Below are 22009 nucleotides of genomic sequence, written 5' to 3' on the forward strand. Positions count from 1 at the left end.
GGTTTTTTTACACCCAGAGGTCCCAGTCTTTAATTAAATCCTTTTTGGCGTTGATATTGTATGTTTATTTTTTCATAAAAACTTGCCCAGTGCCTAAATATAATGAAAATAATAATACAAATCTCAATGGGTCATAGAACACCCCCCAATCATCTACTGCAGCCATTTTGGCGTTGTTATTAAAACATTGTTTCAGGCAAAAAATATTATCCTTTTGTCACTCAACAATGTAAAATGTGTACATTATCTTTGATTTTAAGTCTCGATTTAAAGGGACTGTTTGTAACTTCTTACACGTGTAAATCAAACCGGGTCGGTGTCCCATGCGCGCTCGCGTGTGGCTACGCTGTTCAGACAAGACTCCAACACAAACTACACGGAAGCACCAAAACCGCAAAGTTATATCTAGTGAAGCCCGTCTGTTAAACAGTGTTGGCCGCGATTGGAGGACGCGGGGGAGACCGTAGCTTTGGTCTCCAGGACCGGAGTCTCTGCTGTACTCTGCTCCTCTGCTCCTCTCCCTCCCTTCCTTCACTCACACACCGCGCGCGTTCTCGCTCAGCTCGCTCCACCTCACGTTCATGCGTGCATACTACACACTGCAGAAGAGTTAGTTTAGCTCTGAGAATATCTAGTGGACGTTTGTGCAGAAATAAATGCTGCAGCTCCTCCAGACCAACAGAGGTTTCCCGTGTCTTGTAAAGTGACGGGGCTCCACAGCGAGAAAACAGTCCCTTTAACCTATAGTTTTTGATTAAAAGTAAAAAAGTGCCTCAACTACATCTGAGCTATCTATTTTTTAAAACTTATTTTTAACATGTGTGTGAAAACGTCTTTGTAGGTTATTGCATTTTAGCTTTTTTTAAATTGACTTTTAATTAAAGTGATCTTTGTGTTGCAACTTTTTTCTTTATGTTTTTTTTGTGTGTGTAGACTAAATGATTCCCCTTGAATGTAAAAACAGTTTTTTTATATGAAGCAATAAAGAATCAATCAAGAAAGTGGGTCAAATGTTGTTTGAGTGCAGTAAAATTCCTCAAAACTCACACAGCCAAGTCTGACCTGATTAAATCCTGGAGCTGCCCCCCCTCCCTCCACCTCCTCACCGGGCAGACCTCTCTACTCTCCCGGTAAGACTTCCTGCTACACCCGCTGCAGGAAAATAAAATTACACTCCATAAATATAAAGAAACTACTAGGCCTAACTCTTGTGCATCTATAAAGACATTATTACAGGAGGTGTCTGTCAGTATGTGAGTGTTGCGTCTGGACTCACCTCTGTGTGAAGTGGTACAGTCCCGTTATAGTCCTGTTTACTGCTGCAGTCAGCCGACAAACCACAACCACCAACATGCGGAGAAACGGCACTTTACCATAACACGGACTGTATAATGAACTTTTACCGACTGGCTCTTCTACTGGGAGCATCAGGTGAGTTATATCCCCTTCACTTAAATATGTCTTCTTTACTAAAAATGTGTTTTTCTTTGCTAAAATGTGTCATCTTTACGACGACAGCGCAACAGGTTGATCCGATGTAACGTTAAAGGCGCGTCGGTTATTAGGCTACTTATATCCCAGCAGCCTACATTATACACTCAGTAGGCTGAAGTGCTAATTTTATGGCTTTTATCTTATTTAGGTGCATTAAACGGGATGAATACGCCGTTATAGAGATGGTTTGCCCCATATTATTATATATATTGTGTTGATTTCTTCATAGTATACTTTATCTCCTCACATATGATAGCCTAATGATATTCCCTAGGGGCTTATAACTTTGCTGTAATAGGCCTATTTGTATTGTAGGCTAGATATGGTTTGCCCCATATTATTATATATATTGTGTTTCTTCATAGTATACTTTATGTCCTCACATATGATAGCCTTACAATGGGGCTTATAACTGTGCTGTAATAGGCCTATTTGTATTGTAGGCTGTACCACTACAGTTTACTATATAAAAAGCATGATTGTACATTTTGAAGTATAATGGTAGAGCTGTACTTTAAAGGAAGACTGTCGATCGACAGAAAATTAATTTGCAACTATTCTGATAAGTTGATTTAAACGCTTTAGTCAATTTTTAAGCAACAAATGTCAAACATTCCCAGGTTTCATGTTCTCAAATGGGATGATTTGATGCTTTTATTTGTCATTTATAACAGTAAACTGCATATTTTGGGGTTTTAGATTGACAAAAAATAGTTATTATTATAAATATATAATCATCTTGGGGTGTGGGAATGTACAACACTGTTTTCTGAGGTGATATAGACAACCTTAATAATCCCTCTGGGATTTATATTGTCTGGTATTAAATATTGTGTTCTTCATTTTATACTTTATCTCCTCACATAGGATAGCCTTATAATGGGGCTTATAACTTTGCTGTAATAGGCCTATTTGTATTGTAGGCTATACCACTACAGTTTACTATATAAAGAGCACGATTGTACATTTTGAAGTACAGTGTTTAATGGTAGAGCTGTACTTTAAAGGAAGACTACAATATACCATGTAGAGCTGCAATGATTACTCGATAAGGATTAGTCGATCGACACAAAAATGAATTTGCAACTATTCTGATGATTGTTGATTTCTATGCTTTAGTACATTTTTAAGCAAAAAAAAAAGTTTTTATTATAAATATATTATCATCTTGGGGTGTGGGAATGTACAACTGAGGTGTTATAGACAAGATTAATCGGTTAATCTGGAGTATGATTAATCATATGATTGAAGATGTATCAAAAATGAAAATAAACATTATAGCTGCAGCCCTATACTATCATTTATACCTCCAAATCTTCAACTGGGGACATAAAGTGCACACGAGGTCTCAAGAGGGAGTGTTGCTGTAAAGTTGCATTGAAATCCTTTTTCAAACATGGATACTATATTCAGCCTTATCAGTGTTTTTTTGTTGTTGGTCTAATGAGTCAATGTGAAGGAATGCTCGAGGCAGTACAAGCAGGAAATGTGACAGCTCTGGAGAGGAAAAAGTCTGACTGTGTTCAGGAAACCAGCAGCGACCAGCAGCAGAGCTCTGACCTGGATCACATGTGTGGCCGCTCACTGTTTTGAAGGGACGTCTAATGTTGAAATGAGGCCTTTAGTTTGTGTGCAGGTGGGGGGGGGGGAGACTGTCTGCTGTCTCTGTGACCTGTTCATTAACCTACAGTGAGTCACACCTGATGTCAACGTCATGAAAACAATAATTAACAGGACATCCTCTGATGGCATTCATGAAGTAACGGTTTGGTTTAAATCTCTAGCAGTCTATTGGTCGGTTCACACCCAGCTGGAGGAGGACAGATCCTCTCATTGGTTGGGAGTCTGTGACCTCCTCCCCCTCTCAGCTCCTCAAGTGGGACAGCGAGGGGGGGCAGCTCAGCCCTAACAATGGACTGGTCCGTGAAAAAAAGAAACAAAGGAGAAGACCAGAGCTCTCTCGTGGGAGGAATTTAGGACCTCGGTCACCCCTCCTCTTCTTCTCTTATCCTGTAAAAATCATCCGGCTCCATTACTGTACTTAGACATGTGCAGATAAAGTGTAGTTTCTTATCAGGGGGAGAGGAAACCTGATGATACTCATCTGACCGGACTCAGGATGTCGTTAAAATCACTTGATTTGTTTAGGTTTTAAGTCATGAAACATTAACACACTTGTTTGAAACTTGAGCTGAAACAATATAATAATAATTGGCAACAATTTTGATAAAACTGTTTTAGTTTCAGTCATTTTTCGAGCAGAAAAGAAAACCATTTTCAGGTTCCAGCTTCTCAAATGTGATGATTTGCTGCTTTACTCTGTTTTATTTAATTGTAAAGTGAAAATCTTTGTGATTGGACAGTTAGTCGGACAAAATACATCTGACGACGTCACCTTGGGCATTTCTTTCCACTACTTTCCAACATTTCTTAGACTAATGCAGTCCTAATGGCGGGCTGGATATAAGCAGACTTGAGCTCACATTAGAATGAAACTATAGGAAACGTGTCCATTTTAGATAAACGGTCCTAAGGAGAGTCAGGCTGCTGGACTTGTTTTGTTTTGATTTCCTGTCTTTCTGGGAAATGTTTAGAGTGAGTTCCTGCCCCACCTAGAGCTAATATGACTAGCAGAAAGCACCCACGAGTGTCCGACCTCTGCATCCACCTCCCTGTGTGATGACAACCCCCTGCCTCTCTGCAGGCCTCCCAGCCCCCCACACACACACTGGAATTTAACCCTCCTGACCCTGGTACCGAGCAACAGAGGAGCCCCCCTCCACACACACATAATCTCTGTTCCTGTTTTAATATGACGCTAAATATCTCCCAGGTGAATCAGCGAATTATCCACACAGACAAAGAAGAGGCGCAGCTGTTTCTCCTGTGACCAAGACGTCATCTGCATCCTCTTCCTGTCTTTAAGCTGTTTTTGTTTACACTCGGCCAAAACTAACGTAGTTTAATACAACAGACCTGCAATACTTTGTAGACCTCATTTATATCAATGTGAGTAGACTAAATATGACTAGAAACTAGAGCTGAAACTATTAGTTGATTAGTCAATCAACAGACAAATTGTCTACAACTACTGTATTTAGATTTTTAATCAAAATGTCCCCCAAAATCCATAATTCCAGCTTCTAAATTGTGAATATTTGCTGATATTCTTGGTCTTACTTGATAGTAATCTTTAGGAAATTATACTGAGCATTTTCTCTATTTTCTGACCTTTTATAGACCAGACCATTAATTTGTTAATTATGAAAATAATTGGCAGATAAATCAACCTTATTAGAAATTTCTCTTACAGTAATATAAAACAATTCAACATCACCCATGGATGGATTACTGAACGGGCCTACTGGGAACAGGCCCAAGGACACCCCTGGCCTTCACCTACTGGACAAAATGTCCCTCTTAAGGACCAAAAGGAAACATAAAAAGACTACTAATAAATGCAAGACAGCTGCAAAGCGTCACAAAGAGACCACAAAAACAACTTACAACAACTATGAAAAGGGGCAAAACAACCACAAAGAGACACAAAACAGCTGCAAAGAGACAGGGAAACTCACAACAACTATGATAAGGGGCAAAATAACCACCAACTAAAAATAACTAGACCAAAACAATTACAAAGAGATACAAAACGACCACAAAGAAACACAAAACAACCATAAAGTCTGTGTGTTTTACTCACCTGAGAGATGGTGGGGCCTTTTGCATGTCTGTGCCCAGGGGCACATTGTCTCATAATCCACCCATGACATCACCCCAATTTCATTTAAACCTCTCAAAACCAGCTTCAACAAAAACAGAACCTTATAACCTTCATGATTTACTGCAGTTGCTGTATTGGACTGCATTAGTTCATCAGGGGAGAAATCATGTCTTTAATTTATTCATTTAAAGAGGACTTATTATGATTTTTTTGTGCTTTTTCTCTTTCCTTTAGTGTGTTATATAGTTTTTTTATGTATGAAAAAGGTCTACAAAGTTACAAAGCCCAAAGTCCACACCAAAGGGAGTTACTGTCCCCCACAGAAACACTGCTCCTGAACTGCTTGAAGCCCCGCCTTTTCTTCCGTAACGTGGTGATGTCACCTAGTAACATATTTGCATAACACCTGCCAAGCAGCTAATTTGGCACGCCCCAAACAAAACTAGTTAGAGCGGAGCTGGAGCGCAGTCCGAAGAGTTAGGTTTGGTTGACCAATCACAACAGAGTGGGCCAGCTGACCAATCAGAACAGACTGGGCTTTTCAGGGGGGAAACCTGTGAAGTGTGCACCTGAAAATAAACATAATAGGTCCTCTTTAAGTAATTTATCAAACACAAATGCCAAACATTTGCTGATTGCAGCTTCTCAAATGTGAGGATTTGTTTCTTTTCTGTGTTTTATATCATTGTAAACTGAATATATTTGTGTTTTGGACTGTTGGTTGGACATAAAATGCAATTTGAAGATGTCACCTTGAGCTAAAGGAAATTCTATTTTCTATATGTATTTTCCACTGTTTTCTGGCATAATAGTCTATGCAATTAATCGATTTATGAAAAACATAATATAGAAATAAATGGATAGTGAAAACAATCACGAGTTGCAACCCTAAACTCTGTGTTTTTCCCTTCTAATGGTCATACTGGGGGAGAAACTCCTCTTTGGGGTGTAAAATGAGTGAATGAACTCAGTGAATGTGTCTGGTGTTGATTACTGCAGGTCGGGTAGATGAACTTGGTATTTCCCAATTCTGTGTTTGAACTTTGCGGCCCACATTTTTATCTTTTGAGCAACATTTGCATGACTATCTGAATAGTAAAATTGCATGTCCATTGGACAAAAGCTCTATATATATTGTCTCAACCACAGCCACTTACTCCCATTTTCTTTCTCTGTTCTGTTGTCAGTGTGTGTGTGCGATGGTGTGCACGTCACCGTGCGGGAGAAGCAGCGGTTTGCGATGCTCTTCCAGTCCGTGGTCCTCCCTTGTCAGTACCAAACGGCCTCCACTCAGACCCCGGTGGTGCAGTGGTGGTACAAGTCCTACTGTCGAGACCGCACACGGGAGTCCTTCACCATCCCCCAGAGCCTGGGCGTCCAGGCCTCCGAGCTGGGCACCACGTCCCACCTGGAGTGCTCCGACAGCAGCCGCACAGTCCGGGTTGTGGCCTCGGCGCAGGGAGCCTCCATGACGCTGGCTGAGCACTACAAAGGCAGAGACATCGCCATCGTCAACAGTAATGTCATCATTTTTTATCCTTAAGTTATGAATTAAGGAGAAAGAGTTGCTGCAGCTGTTTTGATGACTGCACTCAGGAGTCAGAGCTGACGGTGATTTTGTGTTTCCTGTTCTCGAAATAAACCTCTTTTGTCTTTGTCACACAATAGAGTAGGCACACACACACACACATGATCACGACCTCCTGCTCTCACTCCTATTCATGTATGACTCCTTGTAAAACCTCAAGCCTTATCAAGACAAAACACCCGTCTTCTATCCACGTCTCAGTGGGACACACCACGTTCAACAAAGCCCTCCTGTCGTCATTTGATACAGTAAAAAAAAAAACACAACATGGTACATTAATCTAAGCTGGTAATCACTTAATTATATTTTTAATTGAATTTTTTTTAGTTTTTCACATAAATGCTGTGTGTTTAGTTTTATCTTGGCTTCACAAAAACTGTGCAGATGCCAGAAACACTAACAACCAGAAGCGTAGATAAATGTTAACTGCTGTTACAGGTGTATTCAAACCTCAGTGCTTTTGTTACCGACATAAAAATGTCCATGGCACGGAGTATTGAAGTTTGTCAAGTACCGAAACCTGGCATCAACTCTGGTCAGATTTGTAATCTTGTTTGCTTATCTTTGATCAGTAGTTTCTGATTTAAATCAAAATGTTGCCAAATTTTGACTATTTAATTTCAACGTTTGAGACACTTGGCTTCTGTTTTTAAATTATGAAAAGGGTTATGTAGAAAAACATGTTAATACTTCTTAAAAAGTATCTGTTTTGGTGTCGGCACTGAACTCAAAACCCATCATTCAGGTGTCAGTGTGTCCTGCACCTGAAAAACTTTTTAACCAAGTAATTATAGTCAGTTTTTTGTCAGCGTCAATCAATTTTAATTCACAAATTAAACACTGACCTGCTTTGTGAACATGATCTGACCTCTGACCTCTCACCTCTTACAGCACATATAACCTTGTTTCTTGTCTTTGTGCAGGAGCAGACCTGCGTATTGGGGAGCTGCAGTGGGGCGACAGTGGAGTGTACTTCTGTAAAATCGTCATTGCTGATGATCTGGAGGGGAAGAATGAGGCCCAGCTTGAGTTACTGGTGCTCGGTATGCATACACTTAATTTGTTATCAGAGTACAGTGACATAAAGACTCAGACAGACTTTGAGCTTGATCAGGATCGACTGGGGAAAGTGAAGTTTCTCTCTATATGTTAGTTTTTGTGTCTTTGTTGCTCTGCGTTCCACAGTGTCTTTATAACAGTTTCCATGGAGACGGCCAGATGGCGTTTCCCTCTTTTTACAGGGTTGACATGGACCTGCATTGTCCAGAGGTGGAAGAAGTACTCCGATCTTTTACTTGAGTAAAAGTAGCAATACTACTGTGTAAAAATACTCCTGAATAGGTCATGCATTCAACATCTTACTTAAGTAAAAATACAAATGTATTTCAGAATAATATTATAAATATTGATGCATTATGTGCACATCACTTTAATGTTGCAGCTGGTAAAGGCACATTTTTGTTACCTAATACTACTGGGTAGCTTAACCTATAATGATACATCATGATTTATTAGTTGATGTATATTTTGTATTAATAATCTGACTCTGCAAAGAGTAGATTTATCAAATAAATGTAGTAGAGAAAAAATTACAATATTTGCCTCCAAAACGTAGTGGCATATAATAGAAAGTACACATGGTAAGCTACTAATACTCAAGTAAAATACCTCAAAATTGTACTTAACTACAGCACTTGAGTAAATGTACTCTCCACCGCTGGTACTGTCTGTACTGGACTATACTTTACCCTACAGCTTCAAAACCTGTATGGGATCATATGTTCGGCTGTTTATGTGTGATCAGTATTTGTATTTGTTGCTAATTAATGAATAACAGCTGACGTTTTGGCACTAAAGGTGCAGAGATTCACCGTCTCCTGTCAATGAAACCTGAAATAGCGTGTCCACTCAGCGAGAGAAACCGTGGAGACCATTGTAGCCGACGCCACTCCTTAAGCTGTTACCATGGCAACGTGCTTTTACAGAGGAGACTGGGGCATGTTGAGGGTCGCCGCTGGTGTCGACATGAAGAGAGAGAGAGAGAGAGACGTAGAAAACCATTACCCAAAATGAGTTTCCTGCTTTAACTTTGATGTAGCTTGTAGTGTTCGTATTAGTAGAGTCTGCTCATTCACACAGTCCTCCTCCTCCTCGAGCACTAATCTGATTATTATCAGCTCACAGGAGAGAAGAGGGGGTTTAAAGGTGTGAGAATAACGAGACTACACTGAGTTGGGGTTTTGCCATGTTGCAATGAAGAAACTGGATTTAGAGAGTGTGTAAAACCACCAGTGCCAGATTAGCATTTCCTAAAGTTTTGAGATCTCACACACTACCAATTTTATACACCAAAATTGAAAAATAATCATTAGCCATTTTGGGAAATATGTTCGCTTTGTTGCAGAGAATTAGATGAGGAGATTGGTAGCACTCTCATATCTATCGGCTCAATATCAAGCTGCTGACAGCAGCCGCTTAGCTTGGCTTAGTTTAGCAACGAAGATTGGAAACAGCTAGCTTGGCTCTGTTCGAAAGTGACAAAATACCAGCTTTCTGATTAACACATTATATATTGTTTGTCTAAACCGTAAATAGACGGCATATAACCTCCCATAAAACCACAAATTGTTGAGTCTTAGTCTTAGAAAAAGTAAGAGGTAAGCACAACTGCAAGCCAAGTATACCTTTCTGTAGGCCTATATGGCAAGAATACTTTTTTTAAGTATACAAGTAGGCCTATTAGCCAAGTATACTTAGACTTTTCTGTATACTTGTTAGTATAAGCTAAGTATACTTATGTATACTTTTGTTAAGTATATATCTGATAAAAGTAAACTGAAAGTATACTCTCTTATTTTACGTGTAAAAGAAGTATACTAATAGCACACTTGAGTAAACTTCTTTTCGTTAAGCTAATTAACCGGCTCCAGCTCCATATTTACCATACAGACATGTCAGTGGTGTCAATCTCGCCTAATTCTCAGCAAGAACTCAAATAAGCTATTTCCCAAAATGTCGGAAATGATAAACAATAAACCACGATGTTCTCCCACCATCTTCCTAATCTCTGATTTCATTTTTCTTTTGGATTAATTTTTCTTCACTCCCTCTGCTCTCCCTTTTTTCTTGCAAAACCTTGTCATGTGCTCCTCCATTACTCATTCCTGCATCTTTCACTGCCTCCCTCAACGTCGGGGCTGCATAGCTCCTCGGCTCTCTCAGGTTACTCAGTGTTACTGAGCTTCATGGTATGTAGATGAGTGTGCCAGGGAACCAAGATTACTTTTTTTTATTTGGTTGGAAGGGTATGCTGTTTTTTCTCCCTCCATAGTAACAGTCTACTCAGCACACTCTGGAGCCAGTGGGTGTTTAGTCTATCCCTGCAGTCAGACAGATCACACTGCTCTTTACTGTAATTATAGTCCTTTAACACCTCACGATAAACACATACTAAAAACGTGAACACCTGCAGTTGTGTCTCAATCTCAACACACCTGTTGCAGTCCCTTTATGTTTCTGTATTTTAACGTTTTCTAACGGCTTCTCTTTTTTGACCTGTTTATCTGACGCACAAAAGACACATTGTGTCACAACCAACTTGGTGACCTTTTTCTGATGAGCTGCCATGCTAAATTGTTGCCCTAGAATCGTTATGTGCCCCAGTTTCCAAAACCCCCTCTTTGTCCATCACACACGGCCTCTCTTGGCATCTCTCCATATATGTGTGTGTCATGTTGTATGCATGTAGATTCATGTGTGTGCAGTTTTAATGCCACCAGAGAGGCACATGTGTGCTGTCTGTGCACCTCTATACAGAAACATAGCACTGCTGGCCTCCTGCTAAAATTAGATTTAAAGTAAAGTGCATGTTGAACTCTGAACTCTGACTTATGTTCATGTTCACAGGTTAGTAGTTTTATTTTTAAACACTTCTAAGAAACTCTATGGCATCAACTTTTATAAGCATAAACTCTGGACACCAAAATAATATCAGTGTGATTCATGTGATAACAGCGTCTACGTCATGCTAACTGCTCTGTGAGGCTGTATCATAGACTGTAAGAAGTGGACATAGTCACTGTGACGTCACCCATTGGTTTGCGGACTGAAGCCTCGAGTTCGTCATTTTGGCTTGCGCCATCTTGGTTCTTGACTGTCTCCATGTTGTTTTTTTGCAACCAGAAGTGACAGGAGAGGGGGGAGCTATAAGTACAACCAAACTCTGAATAAGACGTTTTCAGGCGACCAAACAGGTTATAATTAACTTTCATGAACTGAAAATACACAGTGAAAGGGTTAAAGTTGTAAGATGAAAACACGGACAACTCCCAGCGTGGATAACGTCATGGTAGCGACCTGTCAATCACAAGTTAGCCACGCCCTAAAGCATACCCTGCTTTATGGTCTATTTGACTCTAAATGGGACAATAATTTACTAAATGAACATCATGTTGTATTGAAGAAGACTTGAAACTAGCGATTGAGACCACAAACTCATGTTTACAATATTTACTGAGGTAATAAATCAAGTGAGAAGTAGGCTCATTTTTCTCATAGACTTCTATACAATCAGACTTCTTTTTGCAACCAGAGGAGTCGCCCCCTGCTGGCTGTTAAGAAGAATGCGAGTTTAAGGCACTTTCGCAATTGGCTTCACTTTTCAGATCTGAAGGTTACACACTGGGCTGTACTTAGACACTTCTGTGTTTTGAGCTAAATGTTAATGTCAGCATGCTAATATGCTCACAATGACAACATGCTGATGTTTAGCAGGTATGATGTTTACCGTGTTCACCATTTTATGTTAGTGTGTTAGCATGCTAATTAGCACTAAACACAAAGTACAGCTGAGGCTGGAACGTCATTAGTTTTGTAGTTTTGCAGGTAGTTAATCAAACGTTGGGCAAACTAAAATTTTGACCTGATGATGCCACTAGATGAAAAATGATTATGTATTATTATTATTAAATTGTTTTAATTAATCATCAGGGATCATGAATGTGTGTACCAAATTTCATGGTGTACTAGTCAATAATTGTTTAGACATTTGCCTTAAAACTACAAATGTCAATCTCATGGTGGCACTTGAGGAAAAGACAGAGGATCACCAAAGTCAGTGGGCTAAATGTCTGAAGAGAATTTCATGGTAATCCATCCAATAGTTGTTGAGATATTCACAGACCAACCAACCTTACCATCCCTAGAGCCACCGCGCTAGCATGGCTAAAATATTTCCTCATTCGTCGTCATGACAGCATGTAAGATGAATAATTTGTGCAAAAAGTTTGTACCTTCAGATCCTCAATTAGTGCATGACCATAAATCATCCACTCTGCCGACCTTTTGACTCTTGCTTTCTGCTTCCTCTGCCGGCCTTCACCTGTGCTCTCCCTCTCTCTGCAGGCAGGACAGGTCCGCTGGACGATCTCCTACCTGAGTTTGATGTGGAGATTATGCCAGGTACGGCACCGCCCCTGCACTTTCGTCTCACTGCCTGGCATCTTCTAGCTTCCCTATCCATGTTTTAATTCTCCCTGACCAATCAAAACTCTCTTTGACTAACAGATGTATATTCATGAGCCCGTGTTGACACTGTTACGGTCAAAATGGGGAAAATGTACAGAAAGTAGCGTCTAACCCAACCTGAAATTACACACACTCAATTATTGAAGCTACATAAAGAAAAAACTATCTTTTATCTTTTATCCTTTATCCCTAGTCATGATTTATATTCCATAGGAGATGTGTGTTGACTTGTGTTCTGAGTGGATTTTACTTTTGGGCACACCCTGAGGAAGTGTGTTGTTAGGGTCTGGATGCTTTAGAGATGTGATGATGGATAAGAGTCACCCAGTTTCCTTTTTTTAGTGCTCTGTGGTCTCATTGAAGGGGAGCCAGAAACAGCAGCATGGTTTTAAAGGAAAATTCTGGTTTATTACAGCTTAGGTCTGATTATTGTGGTTTTAAACATTGTTTCTCCCAATTACTATTGTAACCACTAAAGTAATTGCTGAGATCTGGGGACGCAACAAGCCAGAAATACAAGTGGTCGGATGATCAGTTTAGATAGATTATCTAAACCACTTTATTTGGAGGTAAAACAAGAAGTGTGTGCACCCAAAATGTCTATAATAGTTCCTCAATGCACAAGAAAACGTTGTGCACAACTTCGGCTATTACAGCAAGTCAAAGTTGAACCAGGAAATCGATCCGTAAACTGGGATGGATGTTTCTTTCTTGCCCCGTTGGACTTTTAATCAAACTTTTTAGGGATGTTGCTGCATTAGCAGATCTTAGCAATCAACTTGGTGTTTGCAATATTTTATTATTACTAGGAATGATGGCAAATTATGAAAATACAACGAAAGTTGTAAAAAGAAAATGTTTATGACTTTGGAGGTTGTCGTGTAATGAGGGGAGCTAAGACACAGTATTTTGCTGTTTATCTTAATCTGTGCATGTCTTTGCATGTTGTTTTCACTATTTGTATTGATTTTCACCTCATACATAAATCTGCATTATTCTATATGTAGATATGTATGAGCCTAATGTATATCCATACAAACAGATGGATGAGATGTGAGATGTGATACGCCTCATATTAAGTGTGTCTCATGCATATCTGTAAATGCATGTGCAGAATATATATACATATATCCATTCTCTTTATCCATGTGTTGTGATATTTCCTGACCGATCCTTGCGATGTCTATCAAACTTTTTCCAGTTGAAGTAAAGATGTTTGAACTCTTGTATCCACACTGTAAAGGAAGAGGGTTTGTTGGTGTGTTATATAAAACAGAAAAGGAATCACATTTTAAGGAGCAAACGTTAACTAACGAAGGACTAAAACATATGACGAAGAGAAATCAAATTGTTACATCTAGGACATAAAGGACGGATACATTTTTGCTAAGTTATCATTTGAATAATGAAGTCTGTGTGAATCATACCGTGCCTAACACAAATGGTGAAGGAATAATGTGTGTCTTTATTTCAGAGTGGGCGTTTGTGGCATCTGTAGTCCTGGGCAGCATCTTGTTCCTCTTATTGATGGGGATCTGCTGGTGCCAGTGTTGTCCTCACTCCTGCTGCTGCTATGTCCGCTGCTGTTGCTGTCCTGAAACCTGCTGCTGTCCACGACACTGTGAGACACTTTCTTTATTCACCTTAACTTCCATGTTGCATTCTCAGTCCTATTAACCTGACAGCACATCACTGTGCATGGGAGGTTTATTGTTTTGTTGTTCTCCTGTGCTACTAGTATACGAGGCAGGGAAGATGGCAAAGAGTGGACCGCCTGCTCCGGTTCCTGTGTACCCCTACTACATTCCTGGTGTTCCTACTATGGTTCCTCTGGCCCCTTCATCCCATGTGGAGACAAAGATCGCCTCCATCCCCTCAGTGGAGAACAACCTGGCTGGAGGTGAGTGTTTATGAGACACTAGGAAGCGCTATCTTATTTACTTTTAGACACACTGACTTGACTAACCCTCATTTCATCTATCATCCCTCATCCTCCAGTTTGTCTCTAACCTACGTAGAAATAACTGAAATGTCTGTCAGCTACATGCATGTTTGCTATTTAAATCTAGTCTTAACATATTTGAGTCTGGTTGTTAGTTTTTGCTTTGAAAGAAGGTGCATTGGACTCTTACTGTACGTGTATCTGTGTGTGTGTCCTTGCATGGTTATGTCCCTGTGTGTGTACATACTGTGTGTGTGTCCACATCCACAGCACGCACTGGTTATCGACTGAAAGCCAGTCCAGACCAGGACTCAATGAAAGTTCTGTACTACATAGAGAAGGAGCTGGGTCAGTTTCCCTCTGCCAAGATGGCTGCACTCAAAAGTAAGCCTGCACAGATTAGGCCGGTGTCTGTGATCTGTGTGGCTGTGTGGCTGTGTGACGGCGTTTATGTGTTGTATGTGTGCATGGTTTGTGTAAATTAACTAGTGCTAGTTTTCATCTAATCCTTACATTCATTTCATAGCATGTAACTGTCCTTACTGAGATGAGAAAAACTGCTCACTGATTTGAAACATTGGTCTTATACACCAAAAGATACAGTCTTAAAAGGGATAGCCTCCGTCAACAGTAGAAACGGTAAAAAGTAGGTCTCATGGTACATATCATCATATCGCCCATTCCTAGTTGATAATGTTGTCAGGACATCTCAAAGTTTAATTATCGTGATTATGGCACGGTCGCTTACAAAAGAAAGTTTTAAAGTTTGTTAGATGTCACTTTAACTCTAGTTTAGGTTTATTTCACCAGTGAGACAACAGTTTCTGAAATTGGTCCAGTATCGAGGTAGAGCGCTGTAGACGGCTGCAATATGGTGCTGTTGGGGCAAGCGGGCACCGTCATTTACGTCCACTAAAAGTGCTTGTTTTTGCCATGACAGGCTCTGATTGTTATTATAAGTGTCTGACATTATGGAAAGAGTCTCGCTCAAGGAGAAGGGACATCTGGCGAGGTGACGTGATGACGGTGGAATAGTGGAATACATCAATGGTGGAAACGTGAGTGCCAGCCAGGCAGTTTGTTGTGTTGGAGTACAGAATGTGTAGCTTTGTGTTATCTAAAAGATTTTCAATGTCAAGGCTGAATATTTAGATGATTGCGACAATGTGGATGAGGTCTTTGAATTCGATGATATTTATTTGAGCCAGAGTATACGGATATTCAGATTTCACAACGAGACTTCTCCTTGAGCGGGACTTGGGCACAATAACAAACAGACAGGATCAAGAGAAAGGTAAGAAAATGTATTTATTGCTCTGTAGGTGCCTTTCCATAATGTTGTCAGACACTTATAATAACAATCTGAGCCTGTAAGTGGCAAAAACAAGCACTTCTACTGAATGCAACGTCACATTGACGCTACTCACTTGCCCTCGCAGCTCGTTTTGCAGCTGCTGGTTACAGCGTCCTCCCTCAATACTGGACCAATTTCAAGAACTGTTATCCCCATTAGTCACTTAGACACAAAACACTTGGGAAAATAGTGTGAAAATACCGAGGTTACCCTTTAATTTAAGTGCCTTGTCGCGTACACATTTAAAGGATAAAGCTGGGGATATTTGTTAGCGTCAACAATACTATACTATACTCTCTGACTTCCCCATCCTGTCTTCGGCCCTCAGCCCCAAGCCCACTGGTTCCTACTGAACATATAAAGTATCTAAAAACAGGCCACAAATGTAAAGTTTAATTTTTTTTAAAAAGCCTCAGTAATACTAATACAGATGGGCACGGTAACAAGTTTGTAGTTTGTTTGCTCCTCTCCTAGGATTTGTTGATAATATGGAGGGGAAAATAATGACACCAGATTTATCCTATAAATTGGTTGTGACAGTAGCTCGAGGTGGAACGTGAGACAGTTGTGCCCTCAGTAATTTGCAGCCAACTGTAATCAGTGCTCATGATTATATAGTCATGGCCACCTCAAACCACAAAGTAGGTGATGTACAGTATTTACCACGCTCTTATCCCAAACACCTACATAGCACTCCCAGCAGACTACGTCTTACTCTGAAATGTTCAACTGCATTATTTCACAGCTATAGTTGTGTATCCCACCAGGCTCATGTAAATAGCAAATGTCGCTATGTGCTGTTGCGTCTGTCCCAACAGCTAGTAGCCTCTCAGAGCTCAGCTCTCTTCACGATGGAGGGACTACAGACTTCAGACACACCTATCAGACGGTGCAGATGAGGGCGCTCCCGCCCATCGCGGACCTCGACGACCAGTCAGTGCAGAGAGCAGCTCCACCTGCACACAGTCGAAGGCCCAGACGGGACAGAGGGAACCACTCAGACGACGAGCTCGACAGAAGGTATGATCACGGTGTTATTTAGTCCCTGCATGTGTTTATGTGTTCAGAGGTTAAAGGTCCCCATGAAATGGTCGTATTACTTCTTTAATGTGACCTGTTGAAACAGGTCAGGGAGGATTGTTGAATATTTCTTATGATTTTATTGGTTGAATTTTTTGGTAAACCCACTTGTGGATCATGACATCACCACTAAGAATGAACAGGAAGTAGCAGCTTTCCAGGCAGTTCAAGGGCCCATTCATTTGTATTGTATTTTAGTTTTCAAGGTTATTTTTTACTGAGCAAAGATTCATGTAAAGTGTCTGAGTGTCTTGAAACGTGCTCTATAAATAAAATGTATTAATGTTATTATTAGGGCTGTCAAAGTTAACGCAATAATAACGCGTTAACGCAAAGAGAGTGAAGATGCTGATATCATGTGAAACTAGAAAACCCAAGGAATCCATTGGTGCCAACCATGTCATACTAGCTTGTCACGAAAGAGGTTAAATAACGCTCCAAATTTATGCTAAACTGGCATGGCCATTTTCAAAGCGGTCCCTTGATCTCTGACCTCAAGATATGTGAAAGAAAATGGGTTCTATGGGTACCCACAAGTCTCCCCTTTACAGACATGCCCACGTTATGATAATCACATGCAGTTTGGGGCAAGTCACAGTCAAGTCAGCACACTGACACACTGACAGTTGTTGTTGCCTGTTGGGCTGCAGTTTACCATGTTATGATTTGAGCATATTTTGTTATGCTAAATGCAGTACCTGTGAGGGTTTCTGGACAATATTTGTCATTGTTTTGTGTTGTTAATTGATTTCCAATAATAAATATATTCATACATTTGCATAAAGCAGCATATTTGCCCACTCCCATGTTGATAAGAGTATTAAATACTTGACAAATCTCCCTTTAAGGTATATCTTGAACAGATAAAAAATGTGCGATTAATTTGCGATTAACTATGGACAATCATGCGATTAATCACGATTAAATATTTTAATCCTTTGACAGCCCTGATTATTATACAACCTTGGTGTGTTCTTCCTTGCTGTAGGTGGAACATCAGCTCAGAGCACCTACAGAGGAAGACGTTGAGCAGAAGAGGGCGCACCGGCTCCCTGGACGAGCTGGAGGATTTCGCCCAGTCTTACAACCCCCGAGGTCATCACAACGGGCCTCCAGACCGGGTCTACAAGCGGGATCACAGCCCTCCCAGGCGTTTCTACAGAGATGAAGATGATGGCTGGGGCCGCCGCAGCCCCTCGCCTTTACCACAAAAGAGAAGGGACACGTGGGACAGCGATCGCCCCTGTCGACCGCCCCAGAGCAAAGGATACGACGACGCCTTCCTCAGCAGTGTGCTTGACAGCAAGGCGAGGGGGCGGGGAGGAGACAGGGGTGCTTGTAGACCGGACGAGGACAGTGACACTCCCTCTAAAGGCAGCTCCAGAGGAAAGGCTAGTGATAGCTACTACAGCCGGTCGCCTAGCAACCGTCCAGAAGAGGAGGACCCTTTGCCTCCGTACTCTGAGTGGGAGGCAGAGCGGTACCGCAGGGCTGACCAGACCACAGAGCGGTACCGCACTGTAGAGCCTCCCAGATCAGAGCGATACAGGACCACTGAACCAGCCATGAGGCCTTTCTGTTACACCCGCCCCCCCCAGGGGATGAACCATACACTTCAACAGGGGGGCCGAGAGGACAGGGACAGGAGCCGAAACCTGGTGAGTTACTTGTAGCAGGAACAAGGACTTCCTTCCTCTTCAGCTCTTCAGGAAAGAGCCTCTAAATCCTGTAAATAGTTACAGGAAAAGTCTGCATATTCTTCTTATTGTCAACAAATCCCATGAAGAGTCCAAAAACAAATGATTCACTAATTGTCTGTGTAGCCAAAGCCTGATGTAGCTGATTCCTCTTTGCCATAGAGCTCCATTACTGTCCATAAACTATTAGAAACACATCAGGGAGTCACACAGGTGCTATGAGTGTAATCTTGTTCTCCTCACTCCATCAGTGCAGGAAGATAAAGTTAAATAGGTGTCTCCCGTTCACATGCATGTTCACAGATCATGTAAGTTTTGGTTCAGACATCATCTCTCAATTTATCCTCCAACTACACAAATAAACGTCAATACTAAGTTAGAGAATGACAGCAACTAAAACTGAAACATAACTTTATTTGATCTGTATTTTATTGTGGATATTTACTAAATAATAAAAACAAATACACACTTAGAGGGTCCCCTCTAACTCATTTTGTGTACAAGAGAACAAAAGTAGTGATGACACACTAATGACCTCCTTTAGTTTAAATTGTATTCAGGAAGAAATAAAATACAAATGAAAATACAAAATATCTGTGCCTCTTGACATCTGTCAGTCTAGCGATCTTATGTCCTGACCCGTACTCGGGCTGTTGTGATGTGTACGGCACAGTGAGCCCCTCCAGCCTGGGCCCCCAGTGTGCACAGCCATCGTGTGACGTTCAAGTGTAGCCGGGCAGATGAAAAAGTGTGAGAAAGAGAGTTACATGGGTGAAAAGAGAAAATGAGGAAGAGCGCATTTTTATTTTTTACTTCTTCTTTTTTTTTTTTTTTTTTTTAGAGGACAACCAGCACCCTCCAGAAGGTGGCGCCCTAGGCGACCCTATATGACCTATGCCTTAAGCTGGACCTGAGTATATTGTTGTTGTTGTTGGGAGCGTGACAGGAAACAATAAGGAAATATAAGTTCAAAGGTAATAGCAAATACTCCAAGCCCTGGTGCAGGTCCACAGTCCAGGGTTTGGGGACTTCTGCCCTAGCACACCACATATGTATTAATCCGCAGCTGAAAATAGTCCCCAACAAATGCACTATTTTCTCCTGTTTGAGTTATGCTTGATATAAACTACAGTGCCCAGCTGTTTTAGGAGATTACAAACTAAATATTTGTGGCACAAGTTTCATGATTTTCATCTTCAGAAGGAACAAATTTGGGGCTGAGCACCACAGAGCGGTCAGTGAAGTCAGAGAGTACTGAGAGACGTTATTGGTTATGGGATTTGTTGACAATAAATAAAATAGAATAACGCCAGCTTTGTATTTAGACATTTGAAAATGTTTGACAGTATTATGTACATAATCTGTCTCTTGTGCAATCTAAATACAAGATTTGCGGTCTTAACACTGAAGCATTATCATTTTTAGTTCTGACATGATTTTATCTACGTAGCTGTAACATTTACAAAAGAAATTGCAAATGACTATTGTGATTTAACTCATATATGTACAATCTGTTCATGCTTGCAGCCAATCACAGTGTTACAAATGCTTACTAACTGGTTTACTAAATATCACAGTCTTTACTACTAACACGGCTTAAGCTGCATGATTTCTGTGAATAGTTTGAGGCACCAGGCCGGACTAACCTAGCATGAGCATGAATGCAACGTCTCTAACGTGTGGCTCTCGGTGTATTTCTTTAACAGAGCACCGCACTGAGCAGGGACTCTCTCATAGTGTGACGGGGTTTCCCATCCTCGACCCCACACAGCACTGCCAGACCGTTCCTTTAAACCGTCCTGTTGCTACGCAGGAGAGGCTAACTGTTCTGCCATCAGCCGCATGAAGTCTGGCTCGTCTCACTGAAAATAACTGCACCGAAAAAAACGGAGAAATTAATGTGCACTACTAGTACAGGACGTTTTTTACTCATGTGCATGAATTATATCTGGGTATTTCTGCATGTGTAGTTTACAGATGTTGTGTATGTGGTGTGTGCATCTGTTTTATTTGTTGAGTTGATTGTCTGGGTTTACTGAAACCAGTGCCAAGATGTTTTTTTATTATTATTGTTATTATTATTATTATCTGCCAATTTTTTTTACCTGCAGGACTCCACAGTCTTGTATTTTCACTACAGACTTCATACTCAGTACACTGCAACTCAGGTTCACTTTGTATTTGTGTGTTTGTCTGTTGTTGATATCGTACTGTATATGTGTACCTTGAATTTGTTCTGCAGATCTTTATTTGCACTGCTTAAAATACTTTTTCAATAAAGAAAACTCAAAGAAGACTCTGCTGTCTAAATTAATGGATGTTTATTATCTTGGTCGAGAGAGAAGATACACACAGCTAGGACTGCAGCTAATGACAGTGTTTATTATCAAATAATCGTTTGTTCTATAAAATGTCAGAGAATAGTAAGAAATGCCCGGCAAGCAACGTTTCCTAAAGCCCAACGTGACATTTTTCTCGCATTTATTTGCATTTCAATAGTTTTGACAACATTGATTTTGATATAAAATACTTTCTTTTCTGTCACATAATCTGGTGTTTGAGAAGTTATTGTGTTTAACAATACGTGTGATAAAGTGTGTGTACTGTATCTCAGATAAAGCCTGTGTTTTTTTTATCATAGCTTATCAAATACACACAACTGAATAAACACTAGAGCACACTTTATCGTGTGAAGCATGTGTGCAGCTTTAAAATGTTTATATAAAGTATTAAATGGCACATCTTTGTCTCAAAACATTTACAGAAGTACTACATCTTTTAATGGTTGTTTTGCTTCTCTTTGTAATCATTTTGCATCTATTTGTGGGTTGTTTTGTGACTCGTCGTAGTAGTTTTGTAACTCTTTGTGGTTTTGTGTTTCTGTAGTTGTTTTGCATCTATTTGTAAATTGCTTTGCGAGTCTTTGTAGTTGTTTTGTAACTCTTTGTAGTTGTTTTATGAGTCTTTGTAGTTGTTTTATGAGTCTTTGTAGTTGTTTTGCATCTATTTGTAAGTTGTTTTGTGACTTTTTGTAGTTGTTTTGTGAGTCTTTGTAGTTGTTTTGCATGTATTTGTAAGTTGTTTTGCGAGTCTTTGTAGTTGTTTTGCATCTATTTGTAAGTTGTTTTTTGAGTCTTTGTAGTTGTTTTGTAACTCTTTGTGGTCGTTTTGTGACTCTTTGAAGTTGTTTTGCATCTATTTATAAGTTGTTTTTTGAGTCTTTGTAGTTGTTTTGCATCTATTTATAAATTGCTTTGCGAGTCTTTGTAGTTGTTTTGTAACTCTTTGTAGTTGTTTTATGAGTCTTTGTAGTTGTTTTGCATCTATTTGTAAGTTGTTTTGTGACTTTTTGTAGTTGTTTTGTGAGTCTTTGTAGTTGTTTTGCATGTATTTGTAAGTTGTTTTGTGACTCTTTGTAGTTGTTTTGTTTCCCTTTGATTGACTTTCCAATCAGAAATGTTAACAGTCACTTCATACAGAAGCTCTGGCCCAGGTGCCACAGGGCCTGCACCCAGTAGGTCTGCTCAGTAATCCTTCCATGATACCAACAAGCCAACGCCCTGACAGGTTACCACTCTTTATTTCGAGCAAAATGAGACTAAAT

General features: G+C 40.3%; 1 protein-coding gene across 3 annotated transcripts; it reads left to right on the top strand.

The window, feature by feature from the left end:
- The first annotated feature begins 1108 nt into the window (after positions 1-1108).
- LOC141782492 (immunoglobulin-like domain-containing receptor 2) lies at positions 1109-20701 on the top strand. 3 transcript variants are annotated; one of them, XM_074658912.1, is made up of 10 exons: positions 1109-1431; positions 6406-6735; positions 7730-7849; positions 12210-12266; positions 13807-13953; positions 14071-14232; positions 14545-14658; positions 16447-16648; positions 17697-18366; positions 20112-20701. In XM_074658912.1, the coding sequence occupies exons 1-10, from the start codon at positions 1392-1394 to the stop codon at positions 20145-20147; spliced, it is 1878 nt and encodes a 625-aa protein (XP_074515013.1). In that variant the 5' UTR covers positions 1109-1391; the 3' UTR covers positions 20148-20701. The 3 variants fall into 3 exon arrangements, with proteins under 3 accessions (XP_074515013.1, XP_074515014.1, XP_074515015.1); XM_074658913.1 differs by lacking the exon at positions 12210-12266 and having other exon boundaries at positions 1110-1431; XM_074658914.1 differs by lacking the exon at positions 14545-14658 and having other exon boundaries at positions 1111-1431.
- The last annotated feature ends 1308 nt before the right edge of the window (positions 20702-22009 follow it).

This window comes from Sebastes fasciatus, chromosome 14, assembly GCF_043250625.1.
Source record: "Sebastes fasciatus isolate fSebFas1 chromosome 14, fSebFas1.pri, whole genome shotgun sequence".
Classification (NCBI taxonomy): Eukaryota; Metazoa; Chordata; class Actinopteri; order Perciformes; family Sebastidae; genus Sebastes; species Sebastes fasciatus.